We start from the raw sequence: 22621 nt of genomic DNA, 5'->3' as shown, positions 1-22621 counted from the left end.
TCCTCCTAATCATCCTGTTAATCTGGTCCTGGCAGATGTTTCTGAGGATGCAAAGAGAAAATACCTACTGCAAACTCCCTGTAGGTGTCAGGAAGGGCATCTTGCCAGTGAACGCTCAGCTGCGTTCAGTTGCCCCAACTCTATCCTGAATTAAGGAATTACAGAGTTGCAAAAAGAAAAATTAATGATCTAGGCACCATAGAATTTTGTGGGGTTTATATTCCAAATAAATTATATGTAATAGAGATGGAAAGGGAAAACAAAGAGGTCTGTAAGGGGCGTGCATAAGAGCACCAAGGTGCCTACCGTTCCTGTCCTAATGTTCCCTTTGATTGTATCCAATTTCATATAGTTATTACATACTTACGATTATATATGTGCTTACATATTGTATAGTTATTTCATGCTTATGCTTATATATACTGTTTGTGACAAATAAAATAAATAAATAAATAAATAAAAATAAACATCTTCAAGTTGAGTTCAAGTCTTAGTGAAGTCTTCATAGAAGTATCCATTAATACTCTTAGCAGCACTACAGAGGTTTGCCTTTTTCTGGGATATTTTTCTAATTTCCCAGGCCAAACTGAAGTACTACTTGGAGGCTTGAATGTGATTAATTTTCAAGCACACAAAAGATGTTTCAGATGTTGTAGCTGTTGGAGTGTACGTATATATAGGTACATATATATAGGATAACTTGTTTCCTAAAGCAGAAGTCACCAACTGGTGGTCCATGGACCATAGTGGTCCCTGAGAAAATTTTGGTGGTCCACAGAAAAATTATTTGCATTTTTTTAATATTGCACTAAATCAGGGGTCCTCAAACTATGGTCCCTGGGACGGATACGTGTAATGAATGTTTGTATTGCTGCAGAGAGTTTCCCCCTTCAGGATCTTCTTGTGGGGGCCGGAGGAGGGCAGAAATTCGACTTGGGGTCTGCTTCAGCCTCTTGGTGTGGGGCTTTGGGTGAAGTCTGGAGGGAAGTGCCACTGGTAGCGAAAAGGGCCTTGTTCCAGTGGGACTGCCTCATGGCCTGGAACTGGCTGACCATCTCAGACCCCTGAGCCTCCAGGTGCTAGTACCTGGCCTTGCACTCATGCAGGTCTTCCCTCTGTTTGGAAAGCCTATGCTCCGAGTCCTCAGCGGGGTGCTTCTGCTGAGCCTCCTTCTCGGTCAGATCCAATTTGAACTGAGCTGTTTTGCCAATTCTTTCTCATGGTGGCTGCTTAGCTCCAACGACTACTTCTTGTTGGGACCCTAAGGAGCCCGGGCGGGCAGGTGAAGAGTGGCTGGCAGAAGAGGGGTGAGTAGAGGCACCCCTCGATATGAGTGACATTGAGTTGGCCACACTCACCCAGTCACATGACCACCTAGCCACACCCACCCACCCAGTCATTAGGCAGATCATATTAGTAGTCTGTGGGATTTAATATTACGAATTTAGTGGTCCCTGAGGCCTGAAAGGTTGGGGACCCCTGTCCTAAGTATATAGAATTGCATTAAGAACAGGGATAGTAAGAGCTCAATTAATCCTGCTTAGTATCTTTCTGCCGTCAGTGGCTCCACCGGTGTGATGAGGGTCGTTGTGCCAGTGGAGCCGCTTGTGGCAGAATGTTGCGAGGGTCATCTTGGTGGTGCCATCGCTAATGCATGCGATGGCAAAACACACCACGCATAATCCAGCTGGGAGCGGCACAACCAGCACAACCAGCCTTGTGGCATTCTGACACAAGCGGTTCCACCAGCACAACGAACCTTGCAGCGTTGTGCTACAAGCAGCTCCACTGGTGAGATGACGAGCGTCATGGTGTGCCACGAGCAGGTCCATCAGCACAACGACCCTCTCTTGATGCCTCAATAATAGATTGGCTGCTATTTAGCTCAGCTGCCTTGGAAGACTGTGTAATAACTGAATAATTGCTTAGTTAATACATGTAATGTTTTTTCAAGATGGTAATTATGGCTTTAAAATGGTTGATTTTATGTTCTGTATTTAGATAACAATCTAGAGGGGCAATCAATCTTCCTAGCAAAATGAATTTCTGCAACCTTCCATCATCAATCAATTGATTGGATTAGGCAAGAAATAAATATACCACTTTTTAAAAAATCAAGATTTCATCTGTTGATTTCATTACAGTAATAAAATAACTTGTTTGGAGTTGGTGAAAACATGCTATTGAAGTGTGATTTGAAAACCTCAGCCACTGGTTTCATGCAGTATGCTAAACCTGTTTCAGATCAATGACAAAATGGCTTACATATGATATATGAATTTGGTTATTGTATCATAATCATCAAGGTTCATTTGCCAAAGTGACTCCATGTTTCTTTCATAAACTTGACAAACCTATCTTTGTTCTGAGCTGGAAGGGAAGGTAAAAAATCTTTATAGTTTTGAGAACTTTTTAAAGTATTTTTAGTATCTTGTAAACATTACATGGCAAACTCAAGGAAAGCCTTCTCCTGAGATTAGAACTACAGAGCAGATGGGGCTGTGCATACCCTGAAAAGGCATTTCAAACTCAGGAGAGGAGTTACAGACAAGCAGTATGAGATCAGAAATTAAAACCTACCCTTAGAAGATACAAGAGTTTTCTTATTGTCACTTCTTCTCATCCAAAGATAGAATAAATTTATAGCAACCTGACAATTTAACAAATACGTTTTGTATGTAACACAATGATCAAAACAGGGTAATTGAATATCTTTGTTCCAATACAGTTAAATTTTTGTTAGAGTGTCATAGAAGCCCTGCAAATAAAAGAGTAAATAATAATAGTTAATTACAGGTAGTCTTTGACTTATGATCAGTCGTTTAATTACTGTTTCAAGTTACAACAGCTTGGAAAGGGAGACTTTATAGTCTATAAAGTACTTTCAGTCATTGTAAAACCTCTTGCCACTCCTACTCCCCCCCCCCATCATGTGATGGTGATGTGAGTGCTTGGCAATCTGTTCATGTTTAAGACCAGTTGCCAAGCACCTCACAATTATTTGATCACCATTTGCAAACTTCTCTAGGTGTTTGCAGCTTTCAATTTTCCATGCCAACCTCCCCACTGACTTTGTCAGGCCGCAGGAACGATGCATGGATTGCAAAGATCCAAGCTTCGTTCCTCCAGCCCAGTGCAGGAGTTCCCTTTCATACATGGAGGGGAGGGGAACTCCTTGTGTTGGGCTGGACAAATGAAATGATTCTGAAGATCGAAGCTCTGTTCCTGCACCTTAGTGCACGTCTTCCCTTCTGCTCACAGAGGATAGCTGCCTGCCCTCCTTTGGCAGGCAGTTCTTCTATGCCGTCTACTTAAGGACCACAAATGGAAGTGCTGAGATTGCAGTCGTTAAGCAAAGTGGTCATGTAGGCATCTCATTTAACGACTGCTTCACTCAACAACCAAGATTCTAGTTTCAATCTTGACAATAAGTCGACTACCTGTAAAAAAACCCGCATTTGTCTGACCAAGTCCTTATTTTTTATGGATAGGCTAATCTTCTGCTATAAAAGTAGAACAATTGAGTTACAGAATAATCTCAGTGAGGACAGAAATACCATATTTTGTGATATTAAACACTTGTTTCTGTCTGCCTTTGTGTACTTTAAGACATCCTGGTTGACTGACAGTCACATGATTGGAAACAAAGCTCAGAAAAGCTTTATATACAGTATAGTACAGAGCACTTAGCTCCAATGTTTGAATCACTTTTTGTGGTTGTGATTCATCTAGTTAGCTGTCTAGGCCTATAGCTGAATCATTTACAGCTATTATGGAAAGTTCATATGCCTAACCACATAATAGGTAAAACAATATTAGAGAAATATATTTTGAGAAGAATATGGGCATTTCAAAAAATATATGTGCAGTGAAAAAATATTCTTGAAAACATATGTTTAATTGTACCATTTAATTAGCATTTTAAAATAACTGCATGTAATTTCAGTTCTTAGTTAATGATTATAGCTAGGTTTGTTGACATTTTTTCCTAGTTCGCTACCATCTGATACTTCTATATATATTTAGGAGTCAGACATAATTGTAACTTAGGTTAGTAATAAAAGTTTTTAAAAATATATGAATTGGTGAAAGGTCTATTCAAGTAATCATAGACAAATGTCTTTTAAATGAAATTTTTAAAGATCTTTGTTTTATGATCTTTGCGTGTTTAGTATCTAGTGTCTTCATATGGTGTGTTTTTTTCTCTAAAATGCTAAGCTAGGGTGTTCAACTTTTAGGTTTGCAGGATCTGTTTAGCTTTTTCATTAGAATTACTAATATTCACCAAGCATAAAATTTATGCTCTGAAAAGTAAACAAAGAATTGAAGAAAAAGAGCACGTGACCAGAGTTAAAATTAGTTTTCACTGATGCTTTCATGCAAATAATTTGCTTCTGTTTTCTTCCCATTGAGTTTAGTAGTTGTTTCTATGAAGGTAATAAGAGGATAGCTCTTTTTTTGTCAAGCACTCGGAACTTAAAAAAATCTGTGTTGATTAACTAGAAATTAGGTGAAGATTTAGATCTCCTTTCTTAATTCTACCCTTGCTGTAGATCAGTGGCTCCTAACATGGGGCCCAAGCCCCACAGGGGAGCAATTAGATTTTTAATGGGGACAATTGGAACCTTGTTTAAACCAAGTTAATGGCCTTCGTTCTGTGAGTAGGAGTTTACTTTTTGAATAGTTAGAATAATATGTGGGATGGGGGGAACATAAGGATTTTTGAGGTGCTTAGGTGGGCCGTGGCCAAAAAAAGGTTGGGAACCAATCCTGTAGATGGAAAATGATATGTTGCAATGGCCATGGTTTGTACCCAGGGCTGATTCAAAATTCAGTTTGTATCTATATGGCTTTCTTGCTATATGTGAGCTCATTTACTCTAGTTTTTAAACCATCATTAAACCATCGTATCTAATGCTTGATAAGAAGTCAGCCAAATGAAATCACTTTACTGTATTCCTCAGCTTTAAGTTCTAATTTTGTCTGATTTGTACTTCATAATTAAGATGCTTTTTTCAGTAATAGATAACTAATCAATGAGAAGGGAAAATGAATTCTTAACTTCGTTTTCATTGGCTCTGTAGGAAGTTAGCACTCACCCCTCTCTTAGAAGAATGAAATATTTTAGGAAATATTAAAAAGGCAGAATATATTTCCCTGGATGAGAAATGGAGAAACATGTTTTAAAGACAAAGCAGCTGTCACCTTCCTGCCTCCCCCCTCCCCCCCTTTGTCAATGGACCATCATCTGGAACATAATAGGACCCATCTAGCAACAGAAACTCACCACATGGCACCTGGGAAGATTACTCCCCCCACCAGTCTGACAACCAATTAGGGTACTCCTCCTGTGCCCCAGGAAGTTCAGAGCTCAGAGAGGGCATAAAACCAAGGCACGCTCAGCATCTCTTTTCTGTTCAGGAACTCAAACCATGTGATCCTGTCCACCATTAAACCATCTTTCCATGTTTCCAGTGTCTTTTTCCCTACTTGGAACTGAACCCAGATGGATATTTCTTCCAACAGCTCAAAACTTGAAATGTGTGTTTTTTTAAAAAATGATCACTTTTACCAAGGTGTATTTCCTTTATTAAGTCTTTTAATTCTAGGAGTGCCTTTGAAGGCATTCTCAGTTCTTTAAAATTGTTTATATTTTAAAACTTTGCAGAACTAAAAAGTTTTATTTACTATCTTGGCAATTTATACAGTTTAAGTATTTGTTATGCAGATTATCTAGTTCAAGTGCTATAACTTCTTCCAGTCCTATCACTCAACAGTTTAGAAGAATTAACTGTGATTCCTTAATCACTAACTTTTAAAGATGCTGAAGATACTCCACTATTTATGCAAGTTAAAGAATCTTAAATGTCTTCTGGTAAAACAATAGAGAATTGCTGTCAACTCTATGAAATTAGTTTTGTATAACTCAAATCAAAATAAAATATTTTGCCTTGTATATATGACACCTCAGAATGTTTATTCTTCAAGCTATCAAGTGCAATGGCTTTGGAGGAGTTAGCTTCATAACATAATTTTCCACATTCCTTTTTGTTTTTATCATTAGTATGATTATGAATAATAAAATTATATTATTTCATTAATACTTTTAAAATGTACATAGACTTTATGTTAATTAAAAGACTAGCAGAATTAAGAGATAAGCACGGTATTAATGAGCAAGTCAGTGTGGATGAAAAAATGGATGGATCAAGATATATTTGAGCACAGTAGTTTGGGTTAAAACCGTTATTTGTGGAGATAGTTAAAACATAGCAATAATACTTTCCCTCCTTTTTTTCCAGTTACACATGGGAAGCTGTTGATCCTGATAAAGTGCATTATAAAATAAATCCCTGTGGTGGTGCAGGAGATTGTCCAGGATCCAGTGCCATTTGTGCCCATGACCTAAAACAAAATTTATCTTTCTCAGTGGGTAAGTCTAAAGGCTTTTCTGCTCCATGGATTAAAAACGTCAAATGCCATCTGTTCAGCTTCTGTTTTTTTTATAAATATTAATGCTGAAGTCTTGTTGTTTTGAATCAGTTTAAAATTAGAAGGTATATATATGAATACCCTTACGTAGTAAGAAATAATAAACAAAGAAACGAAAGGCATGATACGAGAAAAGGAAAGGACAACTTATGACTCCTTATTGTTGTGACCTAGGCCCAAGTAGTTATTATCAGAGACAATCAGTCCTAAACAAACATATTTTATTAGAACAGCTGAGAATGACTTCATTCTTAGCTTAGTCCAAATTAATTCCAAAACAAATATTTCAGAAAAAGTCCTTCAACCTGCTCAGAGACCTTTGTCTTCTTTGGCACTCTGCCAAAGGCTTTTCTTGGCAAAGCCCCATAAAATTCAGAAACAAAAGACGCCGACTAGGAACAATTGTAGCAATGTTGCTTTCCTACAAAGACCCCAAGAGCCGTTGCTGCTCTTTTAAGCCTTATGGGAGGGGCCAATCATCTCCTGGCCTTACTCCCAAGTCATCCTTTTTGCTTTAGCAGCTCTTGCCTTCTGGCAGCTCTTTGCATGTGTATACTAGAAACAGGCTCCTCCTGTTCATCTGCCTCTCTGCTGTCTGCCTCTGGAAGCTCCGGAGTCCGCACATCGCTCCCAGATGGCCCTGGCCCCATCTCTTTCTCCAACGCAGAACCCTCATCCTGGCCTTCCCCTGATTCCAGGACTGACCCATTGTCCTTCCCAGCCTCCTCACTGTCCGACTCTGCTGCCAGCTCCGCAGGCTGCTGGTGGACCACAACACCACAATTGGGATTGGAATTTTAGTTGTTTATTTATTTATTTATTTATTTAATTTAATTTTTATACCGCCCTTCTCCCGAAGGACTCAGGGCGGTGTACAGGCAAGATAAAAACCAACAATACAAATATACAAGTTAAAATACCCTTTAAAAAACTTATTTAAAATAGCCCAAAGTTAAAAAATTGCCATCAGTTAAAACCCCATTTAAAATTAATAAAATTCCCCTTATTAAAATCCAAATTTAAGCCAGCCCCGCGCAAATAAAAAGATGGGTCTTCAGTTCGCGACGGAATGTCCGAAGGTCAGGTATTTGACGTAAACCCGGGGGAAGCTCGTTCCAGAGTGTGGGAGCCCCCACAGAGAAGGCCCTTCCTGGGGCCGCCAGCCGACATTGTTTGGCGGACGGCACCTGGAGAAGTCCCTCTCTATGGGAGCGTACGGGTCGGTGGGAGGCGTGTGGTAACAGCAGGCGGTCCCGTAAGTACCCAGGTCCTAAGCCATGGAGCGCTTTAAAGGTCGTCACCAACACCTTAAAGCGCACTCGAAAGGCCACAGGCAGCCAGTGCAGTCTGCGCAGGGGCGGTGTTACATGGGAGCTACGCGTAGCTCCTCTATCACCCGCGCAGCTGCATTCTGGACTAACTGAAGCCTCCGAGTGCACTTCAAGGGGAGCCCCATGTAGAGAGCATTACAATAATCCAAGCGAGAGGTAACGAGCGCATGAGTGACCGTGCATAAGGCATCCCGATCAAGGAAGGGGCGCAACTGCCGAACCAGGCGAACCTGGTGGAAGGCCCCCTGGAGCGGCCGTCAAATGATCTTCAAGCGACAGCCGATCATCCAGGAGGACACCTAAGTTGCGCACCCTATCCTTTGGGGCCAATAACTGCGCCTCCGACAGCCAGCTGCGGCTGCAGCTGACTGAATCGGGATGCCGGCATCCACAGCCACTCCGTCTTGGAGGATTAAGCTTGAGCCTGTTTCCCCCCATCCAGACCCGTACGGCTTCCAAACACCGGGACAGCACTTCAACAACTTCATTGGGGTGGCCCGGGGTGGAAAAGTACAGCTGGGTATCGTCAGCGTACTGCTGGTATCTCACCCCGAAACCACTGATGATCTCGCCCAACGGCTTCATGTAGATGTTGGACAACAGGGCGAGAGAATCGACCCTGTGGGACCCCACAAGTGAGGCCCTCGCGGTCGACCTCTGCCCCCGTCAACACCGTCTGCGTCCGGTCGGAGAGATAGGAGGAGAACCACCGATATCGGTGCCTCCACTCCCAATCCCCCTTAGCCGGCGCAGCAGGATACCATGGTCGATGGTATCGAACGCCGCCGAGAGATCTAATAGGACCAGGGCAGAGGAATAACCCCTGTCCCTGGCCCTCCAGAGATCATCAACCAATGCGACCAAAGCTGTCTCCGTGCTGTATCCGCGTCGGAAGCCGGACTGGAACGGGTCTAGATAGACATCTTCATCCAGGTATTGGGGTAGCTGTCGCACCACGGCACTCTCTACAACCTTCGCAACAAAGCGAAGGTTGGAGACTGGATGATAGTTCCCAAAATAGCTGGGTCCAGGGAGGGCTTCTTAAGGAGGGGTCTCACCACCGCCTCTTTCAAGGCGGCAGGGAAAACCCCTTCCAATAAAGAAGCGTTGATAATCCTCTGGAGCCAGCCTCGTGTCACCGCCTGAGTGGCCAGTACCAGCCAGGAAGGACACGGGTCCAGTAAACATGTCGTGCCGTGAAGCCTCCCCAACAACCTGTCGACGTCCTCGGGAGCCACAGGGTCAAACTCATCCCAAATGAGCTCAACAAGACGTGCCTCCTCTCCCTCGCTTGGATCATCCCAGTTGTTGAGTGAAACGGTTGTTAAGCAAGATGCTAATGTGACCACTTCATTCAACTACCACAATTCTGGCACTATTTGCGTTTGTTAACTTATATCTCAGGTTTTCATATAGACAGAGCAAAACAACTGCCTGCCTTCTTGCAGGGTTTTTTTTAAGAGTGAAAAGGCTGCCTGCTGGAGGTTTTGAGTTCCTCGTAGAACTGAAACTTTCCAGGCTTGCAGCTCTTTGAGAGTGAAAAGGCTGCGTGCTAGAGGGTTTGAGCTCCACATGGAGCTGAAATCCATCGGCAAGTTGTTCTTCCAGCCAGCCTCCAGAGATGGGATGGAGTCCTATTGGCAGGTGGCAACAACTTTCAAACTTCGTTGCTGGCTTTCCCATTGATTTTCTGGGGATGCTGGCTGAGAAGATTGCAAACGGTGATCATATGAACATGTGGTGGGGGACTGGGGGCTATAATCGGGTGAAATCCAGTAGGTTCAGACAGGTTCTGGAGGACCGTTAGCAGAAATTTTGAGCAGTTTGGAGAACTGGCAAATACCACCTCTGGCTGGCCCAAGAGTGGGGTGGGAATGGAGATTTTGCAATATCCTTCCCCTGGAGTGGCGTGGGAATGAAGATTTTGCAGTATCCTTCCCCTGTCATGCCCACCAAGCCACGCCCACCAAGCCACGCCCACAGAACCGGTAGTAAAAAAAAACCTGTCTACAATATTTTATGATTGTCAGATGTGCTATACGGGAGGTAAAGCATTCTTTCCGAGGCCATTAATTTGAACCATCATTAAGCAAACAATCATAAGTTGAGGACTACCTGAACATATAGTTTATATCATCTTCATTAATGATACCTCCATTTTGCTTTCTCTTTGCCAACTGTCCTTACTTGCTTGATAAATTCTTTAAACAATTAAAGAGTCATGATATACCCTTGCTTTATTTCCTGCTCAGTGCTGAACCATACATGAAATATTCAATTTATTCTTATCTGTGCCTTACTTCCATTACACTGTATACTGTGTATACAGTACTGCATTCAGTAACCAACTGCAAAATTTTGATTTCTGCAAAATATCCTGTTCTTCAAGACTTTTCACTTTACAGTCATACCTCAGCACTTGACTGTTTCAAAACTCATCAAATTTGGTTCACTTCATAAGCACACTTAATAATAAAATAATTGCCTTGAAGTTTTTTCTTTGACACTTGTTAACTTTCCCTTTGTACAGGAAAACAAGACGTTCTTATAATCGTTACTCATTTTTTCTCTATTATATTGTCATATTTGCAGTTTAAACTTTGGTCAACATCCACAGGGCATTTTATGACATTTTTTGCAACTATTTCTTCTTGGATATATATTTGTTGAAAATGTAATATTTGACATATTGCTAGTATTTCTAAAGTTTCTAAAATGTTGCTGTTTCATCACAATTCATTTCATCATATTTATTTCAGTTAAGTTTCATTCTGCTGGAGACTTCATCTTCACTCACTTTCAGAATAATATGTTAATTTCAGTCAAAATCATTTTGCATTCTGTATCTTTTTAATCTTTACAGTTCCTTGTTTCATTCAATTGCTTTCTTTGTATCTATTTTTTCTATCTATATACATCCTCTTTTTTTTTCAACAGTAATTTTAATTTTCTCATTATTCCAGAGGCATCCGTTTCTATTCTATCACTATTGTTCCATATTTCTATAGCACTTGGTAATTTCTTTTTGTTCCAAGCACCTTCTATTTTCATTGTTTTATAACTTTTCATACATAGCTTGTATATTCCATTTGTATAATCCTTTTACTTTCTGTCTAGTTGTTTCCCTTCTCCGATATCCAATTTTGCCCAAGATTGACTCTAGATATTGCCAAATAATGGCCTTTTTCACATTCAGAACTGTTCTAGTTTTTTTAAGCTTTTTTTAGTACTATATGTCTTTAGATTTATATTTATTCCTTTGCCATGTGAACATATGTATAGACTTGTGTTTAAACCTTGTGTTCCAAACAAAACTTTTTCAATCCAAATATCTTTCACTATTTTTACTCACTGGGTCTCTTATCCATTCATTTTTTATGAACTATGAGTTCTCTTGTCTCTCATCCATTCATGTCACCTAATGGAATAATTGTTCCCCTGGAATTTAATATATTTAGCATAATCTTTCCCAGAACTCATATTTGGTCCTTCCTTTTTCATTCCCCTGCAGATATTGATGCATTCAATTACTCTAATTCACAAAATCAAACCTTTTCATTCAAACCTATTACATCATTTCCCTTTCTCTTAGTTTATAGACATACAATAATTTTTTTTCTTTTATTTCATTTATGGATTCATGGTCTTTGCCACTGACTCCCCTTATATTTCAATTTTCTATTTTGTGTGCCATGATCATCATCTTACGCGACCATAAATAATTGATATGTGCAGCCCATCATGACCTATGTAAATTGAGATTTTCAAATAACATTTTTTAATAAGTTAAGGAAAGTATAACCTGTGCTGCCTATCTTAGTAGTACTTGTGCCATACACAGCATTCTCAATGATAAGAACACCACTGGTTTGGCCCATACATCATAAGTAGAATCAAAACCCGATTTTTACCCTAAAGTCTTGTGCTTTGTTATGTGCAAGTTATGATTTATAGTTTAGAAATTACCTTGCAAGCTATGACTTTTACCCCATGAACTTGGAAGTATGTGGAGTGTACTGACAGATGATTAAAATGCAACCTGAGCTATCATAGTAGGCTCTATTTCTCTATGATTCCAGATATAGTCCACAAATACAGTCATGCCAAATGTATCTAGAGAGTTTCAGGTTAAGAAAAACTGTAATAGATTTCAGAGTTCAATTTCTGTGTTTGCCAGGAAGAACAATTTCTTTACAGTATATTTAATTGGACTCAAAAAGGAGGAGGCAGGATATGTAATTAGTCTGTCCAAGGCTTTGTGTGATTCTGCTGTGGCCTTGATCACTTGTTCTATTAGAGAATCTTAATCTGAATTAGCAAGATTTTCTGCTAATGTCTCAATCTCCATGATCTGGTTAACCCAGGGATTTAAGTAAGTTATTTTCCTTTCCTCCTCAGAATCAGCAGGAGAAAGTGATATAGTATGACTTAGACCGCTTAACAGTTTAATAAATCCTAATCGCTACTGTAATCTCATTAAGTTGATTTCTGCCATCCATTCTTTAAAACGATTATGTTGGTGCTAAGTAAAGACATTTTTTGGGGGGGATGCTCCTGAGTCAGTATTGATTCCTGGCAACTGCCTGGATTAATCCGTGTAGTTTTATTTTATTATTATTTTATTTATTTATTTATTAGATTTTTATACCGCCCTTCTCCCGAAGGACTCAGGGCGGTGTACAGCCGGAATAAGAACAAAATATATACAATTTAAAACAACATTTAAAAAGAGCAAATTTTAAAGGCTGATTATTAAAATTTAGATTTAAAAATTTAAAAAATATTAAGAATACCCAATTAAAATTCATCAATAATTATGCCAGTCCCGCTTTAATAAATAAATATGTTTTGAGCTCACGACGGAAGGTCCGAAGATCAGGCACTTGACGCAGGCCAGGGGGAAGTTCGTTCCAGAGCGTCACTGCCCCCACAGAGAAGGCCCTACTCCTGGGGGCCGCCAGCCGACACTGTTTGGTGGACGGCACCCTGAGGAGACCCTCTCTGTGAGAGCGTATGGGTCGGTGGGAGGCAAAGGGTAACAGCAGGCGGTCTCGTAAGTACCCGGGTCCTAAACCATGGAGCGCTTTAAAGATAGTTACCAGAATCTTGAAGCGCACCCGAAAGACCACAGGAAGCCAGTGCAAGCTACGGAGCAGCGATGTCACGTGGGAGCCACGAGCGGCTCCCGTTACTACTCGTGCAGCCGCATTCTGGACTAACTGCAGCCTCCGGGTGCACCTCAAGGGCAGCCCCATGTAGAGAGCATTGCTTGCTAAAGTTTTTTTTTTGGGGGTGTGTGTGTGATTTGCCATTGCCTCCTTTTTAGCACTGAGACAGACCCAAGGCAGGAGTAGAATTCATAGTCGCCTGCTTTCTAGCCTGGAGCATTAACCACTACAGCACTTTGGACCACTAATTATGAATAAGAAAAAAACTAAAAACCCTAGGTTTGTGGAAGAGAAAGCCAGCAGGACAAGAAGAAGGAACGCTTTATAATAAAATTATGTATAAATACTTGAACGAGAGACATAAACTCAAAATTTTTCTTTAATTCAGTTAAGTAAAAGAGTTTGGAATTTGAAGCTGGACCTCTAGCACATTTTCTGACTTAGGTTACAGAATATAATCTTAGTTCCTGCATGAAAATATTCCAGGATGAGCCTACTAAATGGAGAGGCTTTTTCCTAAAAATTATTTCAACAATATATCAACTAAATTGGGCTTTTAAGAAGAAGCAGGGGTAGAGCTGTTCAGCTTATACTTTTGGTCTCCATGAAATGCTACTCTACCTGTGATAGTCTGAACCTTTCTCTATATTGGTATTATGAAATAGTAACATATTAAGGTGTGCCAAACTAGTTAAAGACAGATCTGCCCTAGCTGCCCACGGGTTTCTATTCCTCATTACATAATTGCTGTTTTGTATTTGTCTTATTTGTTTATAAAATGGGAGTGTACCATTATATTGTCTCTTGTGCTTTTGGCTTAATTGCTCTCTTACGAACACATAGCTTTTACAAAAGAAAAAAGTTAACACTCTCCTTATCTGGCACTAAATGTTTGAAGCTTCAACTTTGCTAATTTTACAGATTCTAAAATAAAACTCAACAGGATTTTCAGCAATCCAAAGTGAAAAGACTCTGACTTCGTAAGATTTTCCTTCTTAAACTGAAGTCAAATATTTATGAGCTCAGCAAGCTTTCCTGATTAACAGATAATTAAATTATTAAATGGGATATCCTTTTGTACAAAAATGCCCTGGCCTATGAGATGCAGTTTTGCTAATTTTTAAAATATGCATATTGAAATGACATTTTTAAAATGAATTTATTTCCCTTTGATTAATACCATATCTAGACCATCTACATTTCCTCTAAATGTCCTGTCAGACCTGATATGCTCCGGATCCCATATATATTAGAAGTGCTATCTTATGGGACCCAGGAACCGTGCCTTTTCTTGTTGTCTTCTGGAGTACCATACCACCTGAAATTAGGTTGACCCCGTACTACCTTGGCTTTTCAGAAAACTGTTAAGACCTGGCTATTTTCCCAGCATGGGATTGGGAATTTAGCTGAGCCTAAGTAGGCTGGTTGCTGATTTCCTTGGTTGCTGCAACACATTGTTTTGTCTTTAGTTTTTATTTTACTAGTGGTACAGTTTTAGAATTTCTTATCAGCCCAGAGTTATGTTTGTGAGGTGGGCAGCTGGTCCCCAAAGATTTCAGTACCTTTATCTGCATTCTGGAGTGTCAGACAAACTGCTACAACTGTTGAATGGTGGCTGCATTGAAGCCGTTGTATTTAGAACTTGAAGGAACACCCCCCGCCCGAAAACCTGGGTTCATACCCTCATCACCAATGCGAGCCAATCTTTCAATTTGAAGTAACTGCTGAAACTAGGCCGGATAGCTCAGGCTGGTAAGGCCTGTTATTAAGAACACAAAGCCTGCAATTACTGCAGGTTCAAGCCCGGCCCAAGGTTGACTCAGCCTTCCATCCTTTATAAGGTAGGTAAAATGAGGACCCAGATTGTTGGGGGCGCAATAAGTTGACTTTGTAAAAATATACAAATAGAATGAGACTATTGCCTTATACACTGTAAGCCGCCCTGAGTCTTCGGAGAAGGGCGGGGTATAAATGTAAACAAAAAAAACAAACAAACTAGAAAGTGGAAAGCAAGCAGGAATTGGCATGGTAATACCTGTGAGCAGCCTATGGCAGAAACAGTGTGAGCAGCGTCATTAATTATGGAAGCATTATCTTGCCGATAATGTATCGTCTCAGTCCAGTCTGTAGAGCTGATAGATAATAGGCTCAGAAAAGGAATGAGTTGCTTCAACACTAAGACTTAGTACAAGCCCCCTGTCCATCACAGCCCATGTTGGATGGAATTTATTCTAAAGCATTCCAAAAATTTATCTGATAAGCATGAGGGATTTCTTGTCAAGGCTGTAATTACAGTAATTGTGCATTCTTACTCCATTCTGAGATTCAGCATTTATTCCTATATTGACTATATTTCTGTATATAAGGCTAGCTACCTCTCTAAGTATGCCAAAATATATAAAGGTTTGTGCTTGTCTGTCAAAGAGACAGCTGTTGAAATATTATTGGAGAAATGTGTATTTTGTTAAATGTGTATTTTGTCTCTCAATGACTTAAAAACTACTGACTTCAGGGAATAATTTCCTCATGATTTTCTGCAAAGCCTTATTTTCAGACAAATAATGCTGGATGTTGATATAATTTCACATCAGTTGCAGGTAACATTTAGATAAAGGTGCAAAACATTTTGAATATTGGAAATCTTGAAGCAGTGTGAGAAAATATCTATTGAAATATATGTAATAGTAGTATTGGGTTCCTCTCAGCTGAAACTAGAACTCTTACAGACAAATTGTTGATAAATAAGTTTACTGCAAAAACAAAGAATGGAACAAAGAACTATTCCAGCAGCTGCTAAATATAAAATACCACCCCTATTTATGTGCCTCTTTTTCCCACCTGCACAGGTACAGTTGTCTGGAGGTCTCATACTTTGGGACAAGAGGAATAATTACCAGGTGCCTTTTGTTGTAACAGGCTGGATTGGAAGCATCTAAGGATGTTTCTAACCTTACCAGAACAGAGCCTTTTGGTACACCTTCTTCCTCTATAATCCTTATGATTTATATTGATTTATTGACCATCATTTGTGTTGTAAATGTTGTACCTTGATGAACGTATCTTTTCTTTTATGTACACTGAGAGCATATGCACCAAGACAAATTCCTTGTGTGTCCAATCACACTTGGCCAATAAAAAATTCTATTCTATTCTATTCTTCGGACCTTTCGCCGTGAGCTGAAAACGCACTTATTTATTCAAGCGGGACTGGCCTAAAATTTTATTGGATTAAAATTTTATTGGGTTATTTATATTTTAATATTTTAATTCGTTTTAAATTTGGCCACTTTATAATATGTTTGTTTTAATTTCTTTTAATATTGATACTGTGATTTTTACTTGGCTGTACACCGCTCTGAGTCCTTCGGGAGAAGGGCGGTATAAAAATTGAATAAAATAAATAAAATAAATAAATAAATATTCTATTCTATATTTCCTCCTTTCCTCCCTAACCCTTTCAAGGAAGAACTTGATGCTTCTCCAATCCCTTTTTCATGTCTATATCAATATACAGAGATACATATTTAAGTATTCGCTCTAAGCTAGAAGGTCAGCTATATGAGAAAATAAAATCTATTGTACATATCCAAAGATGCTGCTGTAGTCATGCCCTTAGTTTTGATCAACTTTTATATACTTTAAAAATTGAGCCCCTATGTATCTTAGTCAAAGGAATGAAAAAATTAAAACAAGTTTTTATGTTCTTTATGCAATCAGTGTGCTATTTACAAATCTAAAAGGATTTGTAATAAATACATTATTCATGCTTAAAACATAGTAACTGCAGTTTGTATCATGTCCACTATTATGCCAGAACTAAGAATGGCCTGTATTTGCATCCACATATAAATCAGAATTGGTTTGTTCCAATAGATGCCCCACATTGTAACTTTTTTCTCTTTGGAAGAGTTCTACTTTGAAATCTGGTGGTAAATCATTTTATTGGAAAGCTTGGGTGGAAACTGAAGTTACGACTTTAAATCAACTGTTGTAAGTTTAACTGGTAAGAATGAAGAATTTATTGCCTAGGCTGCAGTTACAGTAATTGGGCAAACAGCCTCCGTTCTGAAATTTGGCATTCATTCCCATATTGGTTCTGTAGATAAGACTGGCTACCTGTCTATGCATGCCATAGGGATGTGGTCTAAGGTTGGTTGGTTTGCTTATTTGTCAGAAAAATAGCTGCTGAAGCCATGTTATTGGAGAAATTTATATTTTATTAGTAATCAAAGAATTTCCATTGAAAGAATAATATTGCTTGTCTAGCAATGATTTTAAAACTACTGACGTCTGGGAACCATTCCTCATGTTTTTATGTTTGGTCAAGCTTTTCAGGATCTTTTCAGGGATGTTCTAATCTCACATCAGCTGCAAGTTGATAAAGATGCAAAGCATTTTGAAATATCAGAAATGTTGAAGCTATGTTCTATACTTAATATTTGCAATACTCGGGTAGTGTTTGACTTATGACCACTCATTTAGTAACTGTTTGAAGTTATGACCCACCCAAAAAAGGAGACTTGCAACTTGAATTTAAAGTTTGATTGGGCTCCCTCCATGGTCATAACTGAAATTTGGATGCATTTATTGTCATTTGCAACACCATGTTTTACAATGGTTTTGCTGAAAATTGTGCTGTTTTTCTGGTTTTCAGCAAAACCCTGCCTGTAGCCATCGGTTTGCTTAATGACTGCCATATTCGCTTAACGACTTCAGAAAAACAACAACTCATCTTGCAACCATCACAATATAGGTCCTTAATCAGCAGCCTCCATTATGATTGCACGTTGAGGATCTGTAGTGTTAGGCTTTTCTCATCTGAAACTAGAAGTAGAAACCTTATAGGGACAACTTGTTGATAAGTATGTTTACTGCAAGAACAAAGAATGCAACCAATAATTATTCTAGCAACTGCTAAATATAAAATATCGTCATATTTATAGCACAGACAATATGTTCTTGTGCCTCTTTTTCCCACCTGTACAGGTGCAGTTGTCTGGAGGTGTTATAATTTTGAACAGGAGAAATAATTGGCAGATACCTTTTATTGTAACAGACTATATTGGTCTAAAGCTATTTACTTGTAACTTTGTCAGAACATGACCTTAAATCAGTCCTGTCTATTTCCTTCTTTGCTCCATCCCTTATTTAAGGAAAACATTAATCATTCTCCTTTCCCTTTTCCTTGGATATGCAACAACTAAAGGATATGTTGCTCTTCCACTGTCCAGGGGAACTTTGACATAATTTCTATTCTTATCAAAATGGTAAAGACCTGAATTTCAGGTTTTCACATTTTGCTTTTCATTGAGATAATAAAGATAGATGGTTGAATAAATGTATGTATTCACATGCATTCATGTTGGGTAGCATATATATTTAATTAATTAAACATACATACATACACTTAAGCTGCATTGAACTACAGATAGTCCTCCACTTATGAGCACAACGAGGCCCAGAATCTTGGTCATTGAGCAAGACACCACGTGACTTTTTTGCTCAATGACAGCAATCCTGGCTCTTCCAGCTTGGTTGTTAAGTGACTGCATAGGTTATTGAGCAGAGGGCTTGGATCTTCCATCACATCTGGGAGGCCTAGGGCATCTCCCTGCCCTCCCCCCCCAAGGAAAATGATCACAAAAACAATGGCAGTCAGTAGCATCTTTACCAGGTTTGAGGTTTGTTCCTTCAGTGTGCCAAGGGATTTCTCTGGGGAAGGCTTAGAACATTGGAAAGAAAAATGCTAGCAAAGGCCATTATTCTGAGTCTTTCAGAATTATGATGTTTGGTGGCAGAAATGCTAGTATCCTTTTGGGATAGCGTATTAATGTATATACGTAAATTTATGAGTTGGTAGGATGGGATTTAAAATTATAGTTCTTGAAATGCTCAGATGATTTTCCTTAAATAGATTATGTGCCATCCATGGCAGTCCGTGCCTAACCTGGTCTTTAGGTCTTCCAAAAGTGCATTCTTCATAACTGAGTCCATTCATCTCGCTACTGGCTTTCTCTCTTCTTTTTCCTTCCACCTTTCCTAGTATTAGAGCCTTTTCTAGAGAACAGAGTCTTCACATAATTAATACATCCAAAGTAGGATACCTAATTTGAGCCAGACCATTTGTGCCTTGAGTGGATTGATTTCTTTAATGATACATTTGTTTCCTTGGCTGCTTACGGTATTCACAAGAGTCTTTCCCAAAACCAGCGTTCAAAAGAGTCTATACTCTTTCTATCCACCTTTTCTGCGATTTATTCCAAAGTAGAGTTACTTCAGTAATTGAGATGGATAGTAATATCACACTTCTTTATTTCTGAATTTGAAGAGGGGGATATTCTACAGTAGGTGAATTTAACCTGAGGATAAGCTCAATTGAAACTCAGTCACCATGACTTAAAGTGGACCTACATAAGATTGTACTGTAGTTCTTTGAGGAACACTTTCTTGGCAAGTATCCTTGGCTTGTGTTTATGTGTGTTTCAGATGTTTCTTTGGACTGTGATTAAAAAGCTGTTAGTCACATTGCTTTGCCACCCTGCTTAGAACATCTATATATTTATCTGTGTAATGTTTTGGACTCTTATGACATTTGTTTGATTGATATCCCTTATTCTGGTTCATGGCAAATGTTGCATTTCTGCTACAATTTTACATCTTTTTTTAATAGCTACTTGAATTGACAGTATCAGTGGTTTAATCGAGGCAAATATAAAATTTATTAGGATATGTTATAGGCCCAAGAGAAAGTTTAGAAATTCTATCAAGAGCTTGTTGATGTAATGTACTTCTCCATTTTGATAACTGTTCACATATACTGGGCATTTTTTTTTGCCTAGATTTATTGTGCTTGGTATATGGCATTAATAATCTGTTTAGTTTTCCACAGATTTCTTTCCTATGCTTCGTTGGTGTGAAATTTTTGTGTGTTTTAATCTGTATCTCATATAATTGGAAATCACCTTTTGAGATTAATGTACAATATATGCTGTTTTTGTTTTAGGGGAATCCTCACGGATAAGAAGGTCTAATTTACTGTTGGAATTCAGCACTACACAATCTTGTTCTAAGGGAAGTCAGCACACATGGCAAAGTAGCATCAATTTCTATTGTGGGAAGACTTTGGTTAGTATGTTACTGCTAAAAAATTTATTTCTAAATAGGCAGTTATTTTTAATTATTAAGTACTGATAAGCTATCCCAGTCCTGACAGAAGAATTATAGAATGTATCTGCATGTTCCAGATGTACAGATTGCTTATCTGTTTTTCCAAATGATCCTATTTAAAAAGGTGTTTAATTAATGTACCAACATAAAAGAGAAATATCAAATTGGTCAGATTGCATAAAACTAGTGCTTCTTAAAAATTGATAAAAAAATCTGCCACTCAACTTACATGCTTGGTATCAAGTAAATTTTTTAGGCATTTCATTTATATAACTGTTTTCAGGCAAGTTTCTTTACCAGAATGTCTTAAAATCATTTATTTATTTAATAAATTTGCATGCCACCCATCTGCCTGATAGATGGACTCGGGGGGGGGGGGGCTTACAAAACAGTACGGTGCTATTAAAGCTAAAGATGTTAGCTCTTTGCATTTAATTTTGTACTGTCTAGGTTCTGAAATGTTAATTTTGTTTTACTTTTCCAGTTATTTTAATTTATGGATGAATTTCCAGTTGATATATATCTGGATCAAAGTAGTTTCTTGCTTGGAAATGTAAACTATACTAGCCAGTAGAATTTATTTAGATTTTAATTGTAATTACAAATACAAATTGATCAGTATTGTGCATCACTTTTTTCTTAATCAGGGTTCCCCAGAATTTGTGACTTCATTTGAGTGTGTTCATTATTTTGAATGGAGAACATTCCTTGCGTGCAAGAAGGACTTATTTACATCAGCTGAAGAGGTAACACAATCTCTGTTCAACATAAACTAAAAAATCATCATATGCATGTTGATTAAGAAGTCAGTCCATTAGATTCACTGGGCCTAATAGGTTAACTAAGCAATGCATCCTCAATTTATTATTTTCTTACCAATTCAGGGCTCCAAAAATTACCATCTCATATTGTTTACAAGTGATATTAAATGTCATTTAGTGTTAGGTTTCTGGTAATGTCATGAAAATTTTAAAATAGTAGCCAAACATTATCTGTTTTAGTTTGAACAATCTATCAGTTTTTGAATCTAGCTATAAAGATGTTACTCTCTTTCTTCTTCTAGTGCTGCTTATATAATTTCTATTGTTTGTTAAATACCCTGCAGTATGTGAAAGAAATTGATACTTTGCGTACTCAGAGAACTCTTTTTTTTTTGAATATGATTTTGTCACAGTAGATTGTGTATTGAATTGTGTACATTCTTTCTTTCATATACTCATGTCCCCATTCTGTCCTTGCTGTTGCTTGCTTAATCTCCTAGAATAGAATTCCCCACACTGTCTTTGCGGACTGGTGGGGGGGGGGGAGGAGAGGGGATGGTTTTGCATGAGAGGTGGGCAAGCAGGAATGTACACTCAGCTCCATTTGCTTGAGTGGTGAGCATATGTGCCGGCCGCTTGTGCAAATGGAGCATTCACACTTGCCCATTGCTTGCGGAAGTGGGGATGTACATACATTCTCCTGCCACTTCTGCGGCCTGGTTCCGAAAGGCTCATGGCCCAGTAGTGGGCTGCAGCCTGGGGGATGGGAGCCCCTTCCTGGAAAACTGCTGGGCAAACAGGCAAACAATTACATGGCAGGAGTAAAATAACAACCCAGATATGAATATAGCAGCTGCTTTTTAACAATTGACCATGTATGTATTAAACAATAGTCACAGAAAATTATGGATTCTGATGGCCCTTCCAGAATACTAGAGGTTTGATTAGACTGTTCTTACTAAAGACTGGTTTTGATTTGCTCAAGCTGTGAGTAATAAATAGTAGCTTTGAATGAGTGCACACTCTCATCAGTGCCACAAGATGGAAGCATAATATCTTTATTAGTTCTGCATGTTAAAAAAATAGGACCAGGTTAAAGTACTTCTGTTTGAAACATAGAATGACAGATGGAATGCCAATAATGACCCTATATTGTGTATGATCCTACTTGCAAGACACTTATGTTTTAAATTTCTAGATACCTTGCTACATATTTGATGAAAACTTGAAGAAACGTGATTTAAATCCATTGATTAAGACTTCTGGTGGATACTTGATAGAAGACGCAGATGATGATTCACAGTTATACATCAACATCTGTAGAAACATAGGTATGAAATCCAACTTAAAAATGGATAATTTTCTCTGATCTCCATAACGCAAGACATTTTCTATATCTAAAATTATACTGTTGTGGCTCCAGCCCCCACCCCCCCCGGGCCTGGCCCCCTGCCAGAGAGTGACTCAGAGAGTGAGGGCGAAGGGTCGTCAGGGCTCCCTTCTGCAGGGCCGGCTTCCCTAGCTCAGCTCCAGGAGCTAGAGGCAGGCCAGGTGGAAGAAATAATGAGGCCTCCGTCTCCTGTATCTCCCCCCGCCCAGGCAATGCTCCCAGACCCAGCTGAGGACAATCAGTCCTGGTTGGACCCTAGGTTTCGTAGACAGGAGAGGCGGGAACAACAGAAGCAGCGGTGGGGCAGGCCTA

General features: G+C 39.0%; 1 protein-coding gene across 1 annotated transcript in view; it reads left to right on the top strand.

Moving 5' to 3' along the window:
- The window catches only part of IGF2R (insulin like growth factor 2 receptor), a 96901-nt gene that overhangs the window by 7533 nt on the left and 66747 nt on the right, over positions 1-22621 (top strand). Inside the window, exons 2-5 of the mRNA XM_058168333.1 lie at positions 6303-6433; positions 19995-20116; positions 20806-20904; positions 22118-22250. Of these exons, the coding sequence (XP_058024316.1) occupies positions 6303-6433; positions 19995-20116; positions 20806-20904; positions 22118-22250 (485 nt within the window). The remainder of the gene's footprint in view (positions 1-6302; positions 6434-19994; positions 20117-20805; positions 20905-22117; positions 22251-22621) is intronic.

Source organism: Ahaetulla prasina, chromosome 1 (genome assembly GCF_028640845.1).
Source record: "Ahaetulla prasina isolate Xishuangbanna chromosome 1, ASM2864084v1, whole genome shotgun sequence".
Lineage (NCBI taxonomy): Eukaryota > Metazoa > Chordata > Lepidosauria > Squamata > Colubridae > Ahaetulla > Ahaetulla prasina.
The sequence above is the reverse complement of the archived record's forward strand: the minus strand, read 5'-3'. Positions and strand labels throughout refer to the sequence as shown.